The 13,303-nt window shown below is 38.8% G+C and overlaps 3 protein-coding genes across 8 annotated transcripts in view; 1 reads left to right on the top strand and 2 right to left on the bottom strand.

Annotated features, from left to right (window-relative positions):
* The window catches only part of HELQ (helicase, POLQ like), a 42,554-nt gene extending 37,135 nt beyond the window's left edge, over positions 1 to 5,419 (bottom strand). Inside the window, exons 1-4 of one of the 5 annotated variants that reach the window (XM_077882746.1) lie at positions 5,285 to 5,419; positions 1,653 to 1,831; positions 663 to 863; positions 167 to 239 (exon numbers count right to left, since the gene is read on the bottom strand). In XM_077882746.1, the coding sequence (XP_077738872.1) occupies positions 167 to 239; positions 663 to 863; positions 1,653 to 1,727 (349 nt within the window). In that variant the 5' untranslated portion in view covers positions 1,728 to 1,831; positions 5,285 to 5,419. Of the gene's footprint in view, positions 1 to 166; positions 240 to 662; positions 864 to 1,652; positions 1,832 to 4,383; positions 4,512 to 4,915; positions 5,145 to 5,284 lie in introns of those variants that run through there. The other 4 variants (XM_077882745.1, XM_077882747.1, XM_077882749.1 and 1 more) reach the window with 4 other exon arrangements.
* Positions 3,921 to 7,489, bottom strand: LOC144304246 (helicase POLQ-like). The gene is made up of 2 exons (XM_077882754.1): positions 7,156 to 7,489; positions 3,921 to 6,002 (listed from the first exon to the last, which is right to left on the bottom strand). Exons 1-2 carry the CDS (start codon positions 7,357 to 7,359, stop codon positions 5,268 to 5,270), a joined length of 939 nt encoding a protein of 312 aa, XP_077738880.1. The 5' UTR covers positions 7,360 to 7,489; the 3' UTR covers positions 3,921 to 5,267.
* Positions 7,490 to 7,899: 410 nt separating this feature from the next.
* Positions 7,900 to 12,714, top strand: MRPS18C (mitochondrial ribosomal protein S18C). 2 transcript variants are annotated; one of them, XM_077882755.1, is made up of 6 exons: positions 7,900 to 8,059; positions 8,954 to 9,006; positions 10,554 to 10,637; positions 11,648 to 11,705; positions 12,456 to 12,515; positions 12,599 to 12,714. In XM_077882755.1, the coding sequence occupies exons 1-6, from the start codon at positions 7,960 to 7,962 to the stop codon at positions 12,673 to 12,675; spliced, it is 432 nt and encodes a 143-aa protein (XP_077738881.1). In that variant the 5' UTR covers positions 7,900 to 7,959; the 3' UTR covers positions 12,676 to 12,714. The 2 variants fall into 2 exon arrangements, with proteins under 2 accessions (XP_077738881.1, XP_077738882.1); XM_077882756.1 differs by lacking the exon at positions 11,648 to 11,705.
* Positions 12,715 to 13,303: the final 589 nt, after the last annotated feature.

A 13,303-nucleotide genomic window follows, 5' to 3' on the forward strand; every position in this document is an offset into this window, starting at 1 on the left:
ATTCTTCCAACAAAAATTTATAACTTTACTTTAGAAATAAAAAACCGAAGCAGGAAGCTTAAGTGTCTTACTGTAGGTTACATAGTCCAGATAGCGATAGAATTAAGTCTTTCATAGGCCTCCTGAGTATAAATCAATTAGTGACCATAACAGAAAAAATACTTACTGCTAGTGTAGAGGACTTTTGCTAGGGTCATTTCCAGTATAGCACCACGGCTCCCTTCACCAATCATGTGCAACTTTGAGATTTAAAAAAAGGACGGAGGGAGAAAAGTAAATTTGCATGTAATACCTATATAGAACCTGCATGTGTTTATATGAAATGAAGTAATCTTTGCTTTATAACTCTTACGCATTTTGGATATAGCAACTAGAGTACATATGCATTATATCACTGGTATTTTGGTTAATGAGGTTTGGGCACAACATCCTAACATATCTAGAATTCATAAGTACCATTATGAAATTCAACATATATACACATATATTCACTCTTCAAAAAATACTTGACACAAAACTGAATTTAAGATTACCAAGTATGAAATGTATTATTCAGTATTAATAAAATAAACTACTTATTTTCATAGAGGTACGAAGCAGATATACATAATAAATGTTAGTATAATAAAAAATGTTGACAAATTATAAAAGTAGTTACCAACCTCATCTACAACAACCAGACCCAGACTACTAATCCTTCCAGTTTCAATCAAGGAGTTCACCAGACTATTTCCTTTTTCAATAGTGGCAATATATAGAGACTTTTTTCCCCTTCTTTTAATTGGAGGAAATTTTCCTTTGCTTCCAGCATATTCTTCAACAAAGAAACCCAGTTCTATACCAAAACTTGACAAACCTGAAATCTAGAATATTAGTTAAAATAAACAAACAAAAAAAGTCCGATAAATAACTCAATTATCAAGTGCTCATGTTGATTTTCTAAAAATCTAAAATAGCATATAATACCAATGAAAAAGAACAAGGTCAAATATAAGACATATATATCTAAGAAATGTCATAATTAATGTGTGGCTTTTTGCAAAATGAATGGAACTTTTAAACTACATAATTAAATTACATAGTTATGTAAATTAATTACATAAGTAAATTAAAACTATCTCCTCTGATGAAAAAAAACCAGAATAACTTATTTTGTTTTTTTTTTTTTAAAGATTTTATTTATTTATTCATGATAGTCACAGAGAGAGAGAGAGGCAGAGACACAGGCAGAGGGAGAAGCAGGCTCCATGCAGGGAGCCCGACGTGGGACTTGATCCCGGGTCTCCAGGATCGTGCCCTGGGCCAAAGGCAGGCTCCAAACCGCTGCGCCACCCAGGGATCCCTGAATAACTTATTTTGATAAAATAATTGGTTACTTTATGCTTGAAAAGGAAGGCTAACTATCAATATATCAAATAACAATATTAAAGTGGAATTTAATCCACCAGTTTAGAAAAAAAAATAGAATTCCTTTTGCAACAGGTAATTAGTATTAGATGAGATTTTGGGTAGGTCTTACATCTGCTTTTGCACATCCTAAAAATATTCTCTATCTCTTCTCAGTCAATAAAAAGTTGTTATATTTATGCTAGCTTTTATATTTGAATGTGAAAATGTTAGCAAATACTGCTTGTTAAAAAAAAGAATCACACCTTTTCTTGGACAATTGCCACATATGGTAGGATCATCAGAACATCTCTCCGCCGGCAAAGCAGTTCTTGTAGCATTAAAATCTCAGCCACAAGAGTTTTTCCACCACTCGTTGGCAAGGAATATATTAAGTTTTTTCTTTCTTGCACAGAATTCAATGTCAAGCAAGTGTGCTGCCATTCTGTGGAATTAAAAAAAAAAATGCTTTACTTTTCCCTTCTACAATTCAGTCTCAATAAAGTTTTCTAAGGAAAAATCAAATCCCACTCTGTATATCAATCTTCTAATAATGATGAGTGTAATTATACATTAATGTTGAATGTCAAACATCCCCAGGGCACAGTGGACACAGCTAGTGAGAGTTTAATTCTAATTCAGGCCTGGGCAGTGAAGTGGGCAACTAGGCCACTCATTTGTCAGGTGCACACTTAGGTCTAAGATTCCAAGTGGCCTCGGACATCATCTGAGACATCAGAGGAACTACAGCATAGTATGAGGATCTGTGTGGATTCTAAGGCTTTCTTTTCTTTCCTCTTTGTTCTGCAAGATTATTTAAGCTTCCCTTCCTCATCTACACAAACAATATCATAGATAGAAATAGGGAAAGGAGGAAAACAAAAATCTATGAGGTTTCATACACACTAAGAAAGACTATTCAACTGGCTGTCATGGGGAGCTGAACTCTGGTCTGAATACCATTTTGAACTATAAGAATATTTAAACCACAATAGGCTAGGATTGGGGTGCCTGGCAGTACAGCATGTGACTATTCATCTCAGGGTTGTAAGATCTCTACATGTTGGATGTAGACCTTACTTAAAATCTTTAAAAAATAATATAAAGGACTAAGATTATTAACTAGCACATCTAGGAGTTCCACAATTTAGCAAAATGGAATTGATGAAAAGGATCACATCAGATCCAAAACATAGTGTGAAAATTAGTCTAAGTACTCTATAGGCTAATCTAATAATGTGCATCATCAAAAGTCTTTAAAACACGCATCAATATTCTATCACTAGAAAAATGGGCAAAAGATATAATAAGACATTTCACAGCAGGGAGAAATACCTGCAAAAATGTTCAACTGTTATTTACTGGGTTGGCAAAATAAATACACAAATAAAACACAAGTAACTACTACTACTACTACCACACACACACACACACACAAAAAGCCCCACATATGGACAATCCAGAGTTGACTCAACTGGGGTCAAATAGACATTCTTGTGTGTGGTTGCTGAGAGCATAAAATACCATCATCTTTTTGGAAAGCAAACTAACAGTATTGAAAATAAAACTGCACATTGTCAGTTCTAGCTCTCTACACTTATAGAAATAAAAGCAAGGACAGAAAGATTATGTGTAAGATGTTCATCATAGCAGTGTTTATATATAACAAAGAGCCATCAAGGGGTAAAGGTTAAATGAATTATTGCACAATTATATGATATTCTTTGCAGCTTGAAAATAGCTGGTAGACTGATTTTTAGACATGTTCAATATACAGTTAGGTAAAAGATCATAAATGTGTATCGGATCATATAAACCCAATTGTGGTACAGATACTAGAAAAGAATATATACATAAAAAGTTGGACTTGGGTGTATTACATTTTTCAAAAAAATTAAATTTAAAAAATGACTTATAGAATATATTACAAAGGTGTTAAAAATAGTTACATCTGAATGACTGCCAAGTGACTTTAATTTCTTGTAGTCTGGGGATTCCCAAATACTTGCAAATGACTTTTTTCCACTTTAAAAATACTTAAGCTTAATATTTAACACATATTAAAAAAATTTCAGACTGGTATTACCCATTACATATGAAACTGCAAACATTTGTGCGAAAATATAACTTGACTGTTTCTGCATCTTATCCAACTCAGATTTTTAAAGTATAAAATGACCAAAATAACAAATACTTAGTGATACCACTTATCTTCACACATTAAAAAAGATGATATTAACTTGGTTCTCAACATTTACATAAAACACATTAAGCATGCAATTCTATGATAAAAAAGCAAAAATAACAGTATAAGGTTGAGGTTCTCAAGCTCAGTGGTTCTCAAACATCTGGCACATTAGAATCCCCTGGAGGGCTTGTTAAAGGCAATTGCCAGGTCACACCCCTAGAGGTGGATTCAGTAGGTCTGGGGTGGTGCCTGAGAATGTCTATTACAAGTTTCCAGGTGATGCTATGCTGGGGTCCAGGAACTACACTTTGAGAACCATTGCTTTAGTGCAATGAAAACTGGCACACTATTTATGCTTTAAATCGGTCAGGTCATCAAGCCAGATTTATAAGTAAAAAGAGATTTAAAAACTTATTTGCTGAAGTTCTTACTTAGAAGCTACCAATATAGTTACTAACAGGCATTATTACCACAGTCTAATTTGGCACATCCTCGACACAGAACATAACTTACAAAACAACCATTATTGTTATGATTATTCCTTTTTAATATATTAGAAGCTAAGGCTCAGAGTGCAAAACTTGTGTTTAAGTGACAGGACCAGACTTCATAACTAGGCTGATGAACCCCAGCAGTTGAGAACCTACCAGAGCATACCAGCCACAGTGCTAATTACGTAAGAAAAGAGGAGTCAGAGAGCCCTGTCCTCAGGGTACTCACTGCAGGAGATGCAGATTAAACAAAGAACAAAGTGCAAGGAGAAAAGCAGAGGGAAGAAAGTTAACACTTACTTCAAGGGCAATACACACCTTTAGCTCTTTAACTGCAAACCTCACAATTTAGAATTTATTAGACTCTTGTAGTCTTATATTAGACTTTATTTCCTGTAGTTCTACTTTTCCACCTGATTGTCTTCTCCCTGAGGTGAGAACCATGTTTTCATATGGTTCATAAGGCACTAACATAGGAGTTTGAGAAATACTCATGAAGTGACTGGTCGGTAGGCTCATCTTTGAGGATGGCAACAACTGTCCCTTGTCTAAAATGACACATATCTGAAATATACACAAGGCCCTAAGATTTTTGAAAAACATCACAACATATATTGTTATTAATACTATCTCCTTGCATGTAACTCTTCAGCTATCTCTAAAGATGTTTAGTTTAATCAATGGTATTACTAATATTGACACTCACTTAGGACATGAGTAGTCAAAGGAACTTCAAGTTTTGGTACAGACTGTGTGAGAGCACAGAACCCAGAGCTGGAGTGGGCTGGGAATTATTTAAGGTGAGGAAAGGGAGGCAGCAAGGGTAATTGATTTGAGAAGTGTGGGGCACCTGGGTGGCTCAGCGGTTGAGTGTCTGCCTTTGGCTCAGGGTGTGACCCGAGGTTTCTGGGATGGAGTCCAACATCGGGCTGTCTGCATGGAGCCTGCTTCTCTAGACTCTGCTTATGTCTTTGCCTTCTCTCTGTGTCTCTCATGAATAAATAAAATCTTAAAAAAAAAAAAAAGAATTTGAGAATGTGACCATGAAGGGAAGGAAAGAGGTTCAGTAGCAGCAGCATAGGGATGGAAGGTTGAAAGGACTGATATTCTGTCTTGTTTTAAGATGAGATATAGGACCACAGAAGCATGTCTTCTATTGACTTGCACTAGTATTATGGTAATAATGGTAAATTTTTTTCATTTCAGCAAAAAGCATTACCATATAATTTTTCAATTCCCTTGAACTGAACATAAAGGTCTCTCACTTTGGTGGGTAATGAATAAAAAGGACCAAGGTCATCTGATGATGACTCAATTGCTTTCTTAGCAACATTAATTTCTTCAGATAGGAGAGTCTCTTTGAGCTGTTTAGTTCTAGAAAATACTGGTGTTTGGGCCTTGGCATTTCCAGTCATGGCACTTTTTAGATGTTCTTTAAGACTTTTTCTCCTATTCTCCTCTGAACTAGTTCCGACTTTAGAACAGGGATCATCAATTTGCTGGTGGTGTTCTGTGCTATTCTGCGGTAATTCCTCATTCCCAATCTTGTGAGAAAATGAGTTCCAATCCTTCTCTTTAGTAGATTGATCGCCCAAATCATTTGAAGAGTTCTGCAAATTTTCAAAGTATAAAACTTGTGAAGAGGGTACATCATACAAAAGATCAGGTTCAGGTTCAATAAAGACATCTTTGTGCCTACTTTGGTTCTTTGTGTGCTCATCCACTTTTAATTCAGTAAAGTTGCCTACAGTAGTAATGCTGAGTTTGTTGTGTTTGATGCTTCCTGAACAAAGATCTTTAATGGTAAGGTCTGAGGCATGTTTCCTAAGTTGAGGAACTTGCATATACTGTTGTTCCAGGTCATCAACTTGAGCTAAAAAAGAATTTTCAGCAAAGCTATCATAGTCACCAAACATGTCCTCTTCACTGTCATTATTCTGGAAAGAAAACAAAAAGCTTTAAAGTCAATTCTAGCTTCATTAAGAATAAAAATCACAACGTAGAGCTACACCAAGTATATAATTACATGGATCATAGACCTAAATGTAAATCATCCTACGAAATGGATAATATCGTTTCCACTTTACAGATGAAGAAATGGAAGCTCAGAGTGTTTAAGTGATTTGCCTAAGCTGCACTCCTAGGGTATGGTGATACTGGGATCCTAATTCTTAAACCAGGCCTAAATCCTTAAAAGGTAGCAAGACCATTAGCCATCCACTGGGATGTCATCTCATGAGAAGTTTCTGGTAACTGCAGCACCTTTCCCCCGCCCAGACTCCCAATCTACAGAGACTGGCTTGTAACAAAACCATGCTTGTATGACTGGACACTCCAAGGAGATTTTGTTACTAGGAATTTGGAATTGAGAAAACAGGATTTGGAGTCAGAAGTGTAGTTTACCTTCTTAGGTCCTGACTTCTGTTGTCAAATCTAGATAATGTAGCTTAACAAAGTACCCAGCACACAATGGGCGTGCGATAAATGGTAGGCACAATTTGCAGTAGGAGCAGCAGTAACTTGGCAATCTAGATGTACGTCTCAACCATGCCATTTATTCGCTGCATGAACTGTTATATCTTGGGGTCTACTTTTCATATCTCTGTAAAAATGAGGACAGCAGGGGATCCCTGGGTGGCTCAGCGGTTTAGCACCTGCCTTTGGCCCAGGGCATGATCCTGGAGTCCCGGGATCCAGTCCCCCTGTCCGGAGACTGGACTGGAGCTTCTCCCTCCTCCTGTGTCTCTGCCTCTCTCTCTTTCTAGGTCTATCATAAATAAATATAAATAAATAATAAATAAATAAATAATTTTAAAAAATGAGGATAGCAAAGCGATGCCTCCCAATTGAGGATTAACAGCGATAATAAGTCGAGGGAAGCAAATGAAGGCTAGTAGGCAGCTGATCCACTGTCTGCACGGAGGAAGGGAACAGCCAAGATTTCGGAGTCTCCCGTTCCCTGGCTTCTGCAGCTGGGCTCCGCGTTCCTTCAGTGGCCCCGCGCGGCAGGAGGCCTGCGTTTGTATCCTCTCCCCCAAAGCGGGCCATTAGACAAGGAACTCAAGGAATTGGGAGCCGAGGAGATTGTACCTGCGCCGGCTCCACCTCCACCTCCACGGTTTTCTCCCGCCGGCTCCCAACCACGGTCTCCTTCAACTCCCCTTCCTCCTCCTCCTCCTCATCGCCCGGCTCGAGCTCGGCTGCGGTGGGGGCGGCAAAAACGCTCCCTAGGCCAGGACGGCTCCTTTGGCGAACACGCACCCGCCGGCGGATGCGGGCACCACTTTCATCCATGGCAGGCGCCAAGGACCCCGCCCGAACCGAGCCCGCGAGGAAGAGAGCGCGGGGGGCAGGGCGTGGGCAGCCACTAAGGGAAAGCGCACTCGCCTCTGCATCCAGCTGAGGCTACGCCCACAAGCCAATCGCGGGGCTCCCAGACCGGAAGTGGAGGCACAAGTGTAGGGCCCGCCTTTTCCTTGTCCAATCAGAAGTGTCTCGGCCTGGTGGCGGCGAGGGTTAGAAAGCCGCGGTGCTGCGCAGGCGCATTGAAAACCTTCCCGACGGGGGTCCCCGGGTGGCGCAGCGGTTTAGCGCCACCTTCAGCGCAAGGGCGTGATCCTGGAGACCCGGGATTGAGTCCCGCATCGGGCTCCCTGCATGAAGCCTGCTTCTCCCTCTGCCTGTGTCTCTGCCTCTCTCTCTGTGTCTCTCATGCATAAATAAATAAAATCTTAAAAAAGAAAAGAAAAGAAAAGAAAAGAAAAGCTTCCCAAGTCTTCTCTTGTTGGCGGGCGGAACCTTTGAACCGAGTACCGGGCCCACAGGGGAAGAGCACCGGAGGGGACTTGTCAGGACGATTTGGAAAGAGGAAAGGAAGAGGAGGAGCGAGGAGCCATGGCGGCTCTGGTTGCGCTGTGCGGTGCTCTGCGGAGGAAGAGGTCGGCGCACTTCTTAAAGGCTGCTCTCTGCCTCACAGATCCTGGGACTCCTGCGGGTACAGCTTCCATATCCACCGCTCTTGCGCGCCATCGCAGCTGCTGCCGTAGCGCTGATTAGGTTGGGGGACTTGTTCCTATTAGCTAAACGACGCCGGTTTCTAGGCGATGAAGAGCTTCTCCAAGATAGGGGGGAATCTTTAATAACCCATGGCTAGTATTATTTTTTAATTTTTATTTATTTATGATAGTCACAGAGAGAGAGAGAGAGGCAGAGACACAGGCAGAGGGAGAAGCAGGCTCCATGCAGGGAGCCCGACGTGGGATTCGATCCCGGGTCTCCAGGATCGTGCCCTGGGCCAAAGGCAGGCGCTAAACCGCTGCGCCACCCAGGGATCCCCATGGCTAGTATTTTTAAAGCAGAAGGAGGCGTGAATGTCCAGAAAAGACTGACCGCGTGATTCTCAAAAAGAGACAGGGACTTGCCTGAGAGCTCCAGGTAGAATTGGCAAGGAAGAGACATCCCCAGTCACCCAGTAGCACGGGAGCGGTCTAAAGTCCCAGATCAGGGTGACACTGTGACATGGGCTCTCATTTATGCATTTTATCATCATCATCTTCTTCTTATGCATTTTATCTTCTTCTTCTTCTTCTTCTTTTTTTTTTTTTTTGCATTTTATCTTCTTTGTCAATAACTGCTCCTTAGGGGGTCTGTTACATTTTTCCTTTGGTGTAACAGTGCCTTTCTGTTGCTTTCCCCGTAAGTATATGCCTTAAAGTCCGCCTCTAACCATGGAGTGAAGGGAAAATAAATTTCAGAAGAGAGCTGGTGAGAGGTGGTAGGGGTGGAGAAATACGTGCCTTTCCCCCAAAGCCTTGGAAAGCACGTTCATCTTAAACGTCTTTCTGAAGTTGCTAACAAAAATAACTGGTTTGTTGCTGTTTAATTGCAGTGCTTTGGAGAAGCTGTTCACAATATGAACAGGTAGCCAGCAATGAGGACCTGGTAAGACTATTTTCCTTCCTTTTTTTTTTTTTTTTTTTTTTTAAGATTTTATTCATTCATGAGAGAGAGAGAGAGAGAGAGAGAGAGAGAGAGAGGCAGAGACATAGGCAGACAGAGGAGACACAGGCTCCATGCGGGGAGCCCAATGTGGGACTCGATCCTAGAACTTCAGGATCTTGCCCGGAGTCGAAGGCAGACGCTCAACCACTGAGCCACCCAGGTGTCCCTCTTACTTTCCTTTTTAAAGGTATTTGCAAATATGACCAAATTCTTATATTTTAACTATTTGAATAGAGTTCATCTGGAGGACAAAACAAGAGGATAATCTGAGATTAAAAATTATAATTCACCGGTGAATTGTCACGAGATCTGAAGAGAACCTAGATTCCTAATAAGCATCACTTGTCTAACACCATATTTTTCTTCCTAGATCTTAAATTTAAGAATATGTGCTTTGGAAATTAAAAAAGATAGTTTTGGTGGGTGCAATAATTGCAGAATATCCAACAGAGGGATTGCAATGTATACCTATGCCTTAGCTCTCATCCCTATTATAGATTCAGTTCTCTGTCCCATTTAGTAGTGGGAGTGGGGAGTGGGTATTTGAGTAAGTGAAGGATCAAAATTACAGTTCTATACTAGGACATTAAATACAATTTCTTTTAGCCTGTATGTATATTTTTATGGGTTTCAAGTACTAGCATTGGACTTGGCCAGTGTAGGTTTTCTTGCCACCTGCAAAGATGATTTGACACTAGTCAAACCATGCAAAGCAATTAGCACGGTGTAAAGAAGGGACATAGTCATTACGTGTGACCTGCATATAACAGATTAAGAAAGTTTGAGGAGTTGGAAAACACATAACTCCTCTAGTTCCTTGAGCATCCTTCTTGGCCATCTAATGCACACCATAGTTCAGGAGAGTAAAGGAAATTACTAGAGCTCTTTTATAGATTATAAATTCCCCCTAAGGTTCTGATGAAATACAGGCTTTCGGAAAAAACGCTCAGTCTCATTCAGTTGAAATTTTGCATACAACTACAGGGGGCTAAGGGGTTTAAAGCCATTTCTAGATTAAGAATCTCTTGATTGGAGACATGCCTATACCGATTATAGAAAGGTGACAGAGAATTAGAGGCAGTAGTGAAGACAGAAAAACCAAAAAGGATGACATAAATGTATAAAGCAATCTGGGGCCATAAAAGTTATTCTCTGATAAACCTTTGTTTTCTCCAAAGATTGTATTTTATCCCAGAATCCTCCTTGATGATTTAATTCCTCTTTAGCCAAACCAGAATACTTGTACAAAATATGAACACACTGAAATCTTTAAAATGGTGATTCCTTTTCAGAAACACCAATTTTTCTTCTGTAACCCAAGCTGTTGCATTTATTTTTCTTTTTTTTTTCCGCATTTATTTTTCATATTAAGAAAGGTACAACTAATCCTTTGGATAGATTAAAATTGGTATCTTTAATATTTAATTTTTAAAAATTTAACACATTAAGCTGTATTATCCAATTTTTTTTTCTTTCCTTTATTTTAGCCCATTCCAATGGAAAATCCTTATAAGGAGCCTCTTAAAAAATGTATCTTGTGTGGAAAACGTGTGGATTATAAGAATGTACAGGTGAGATATGGTTTTACTTCACTATGACATTTGATTTTAGGATTTGCTCCTTTGTTAGTCATAACTAAGGAGAATCAAGTCAGTTTTATAACAGGCTTTGTGTAGAGGCACCTGTTTTAGTAACTTCATAATTTCAAATATGGTTTTCTATGTATAAGGCATCTCTATTCAAATGAGAGCCCTTTGGCTCTCCCTCATCTACTGTTAACTTCAGGTCAGTGTTTCTTTCCCTTGTCTGCCCTGAGGGTCACCAATAGCTTACTATACAGTGACTCTTAGTTGGTAGAGTTGAACAGTTTGGAAAAAGCTCTGGTAAATTTGATCTCTGTACTGATAACACTACTGATATAACTGCTTCAAATGTAATTTTATCTATTGTCCAGGGCTCAGCAAATTAAAAGTGGCAAATCTGGGGGAGAGAATGGTGCTGGAATTAGTATACTGACAGCATAAAGTGTTAGTAGCTGCCTTAGAAGCAAAGCCAAGAACTTTAAAGGTGCATTGTATCAGGAGCATTATGTGTAGTGCCAGGAACAGTGCCCAGTTCCTGAAAAGTACTAGAGTTTAAATTAGTAAAACATAAATTATGGCAAGTGGCCTGATGTACCTGTATCTCTTGAAGACCTCACCGTATGTAGTCTGACACAATGTAGTAGCCTATCATGAGAGATGAAATGCTTAGTGCCTTGTTAGAAACAATAGTATTTTAGGAAAGTATCTGTGGAAAAGTCAGGAAAACAGCTTTAGTACTGAAAAAATGTGCACATCAATCTATCTTGACACACCGGATAAGAGATATTAACTTTAGTAGTCATTTTTTTTTCATTTAAAAAGATGATCTATTAATAGAGTGAGCACAGTTTACTATTTTTATTTCATGAAGTTTGTCTGAAATTAATAAACCTTTACATAACTTGAAAGTAATATATAATTCTTTAATTTACATAACCAAGGTTAAACAAATGTATTGATGTAAATTTTTTTTCTCCTCCAAAAAAAACTCAAAACAGCTTTTGTCCCAGTTTGTTTCTCCATTTACTGGATGCATTTATGGAAGGCACATAACAGGTATTTTGTTTTCTATTATAGCAACTTATAAAAGATTATACATATCTACCTCTGTTATTTAAGAAAAATTTTGTCAAATTTTCAAGTTGTGCTATAAATCAATAGTAGACCAAATACTACAGGTACTTTGAGAAGGCCTCTTTGTAGGCCAAAAGGATTATTATTTTACATGTCGTCTTATGCTCAGAATTAACTGTAGGTGGACATGTAAAAAAATTAGGACTTAAGAAAATTGCATTGATGTTTTACAGTATACTGTAATAATTCCTGGATTACTTATTCAAGCCAGGGGCCTACTGCCTACGGGCCAAGTCTGCTCTGCCATGTTTTTTTAAGTAGCTTAGTTTACATTGTGTCTATGGCTGCTTTGTGAGCTACATCAGAGTAATTATGACAGTGACTGTATGGCCCGCAAAGCCTAATATATTTACCGCCTGGCTATTTACAGGTTTTCCAACCTGGCCTTAAGATAAGTAGTTATGCATTTTTTAAAAAAAGATTATTTGTTTGTTTGTTTATTTAATTTATTCATGAGGCATAGAGAAGAGAGAGGCAGAGACATAGGCAGAGGGAGAACCAGGCCTCCTGCAAGAAGCCTGATGCAGGATTCTGGATTCCAGATCCTGCATCCCAGGATTACACCCGGAGCCAAATGCAGATGCTCAATCACTGAGCCATTCAGGTGTCCCTAGTTGTTATGCATTTTTTGAGTGTTGATATTTTTTATGAATATGAAAGCATTTTTTATAGGTCTTTGTGGGAAGAAACAGAAAGAAATCACAAAAGCAATTAAGAGAGCTCAAATAATGGGTAAGCACCTGAAAAACTGAATTGAGCTAATTAAAACGTTGCTCATTATCTTTTGTGAAGCACTTTCATTATCTTTTTTACAGGGTTTATGCCAGTTACATACAAGGATCCTGCATTTCTCAAAGACCCTAAAGTTTGTAACATCAAGTATCGGGAGTAAATTACATGAGTTTTATCAATAAACATATTTTACAATAAATGGTTGTATGATTCTAATACTGATCCAAATGATAAGATTTAATAAACTTTGGGTAGAAAATAGGCTAAATCTTCTCAAAGTATTGCTTTTGTTTAAGTTTTATTTATTCATGAGAGACAGAGATAGAGAGGCAGAGACCTAGGCAGAGGGAGAAGCAGGCTCCATTCAGGGAGCCGGTGTGGGACTTGATCCCAAGTCTCCAGGATCATGCCCTGGGTGGAAGGCATATGCTCAACCGCTGACCATCCAGGCATTCCCAAGTATTGTTTTTAATTAATAATTGAAATCTCATAAGGAAAATGTATTTGAGTAAAGCTTCCTCTTCACTGTTTTAAAGTAAACAAATTACTTAAAACGTTAATACTTATTACATTTTACATACATACATACAAATTTTAAAAATTGGTACTGTACAATGGTCCCAGTTAGCTTAAACAACTCATTGGGATTTCAAACATGGAAGGAATGATTTGTATTGTAATTTTCCATCAGGCCCAGATTCTGTCTTATAAATAGGATTTAAGGGATATGGGTGCATGAAGGTGGAATGCTTGTATCAATGTACAAATTCCATGTGACAGGGTGTGGA

Source organism: Canis aureus, chromosome 33 (genome assembly GCF_053574225.1).
Source record: "Canis aureus isolate CA01 chromosome 33, VMU_Caureus_v.1.0, whole genome shotgun sequence".
Taxonomy (NCBI): domain Eukaryota; kingdom Metazoa; phylum Chordata; class Mammalia; order Carnivora; family Canidae; genus Canis; species Canis aureus.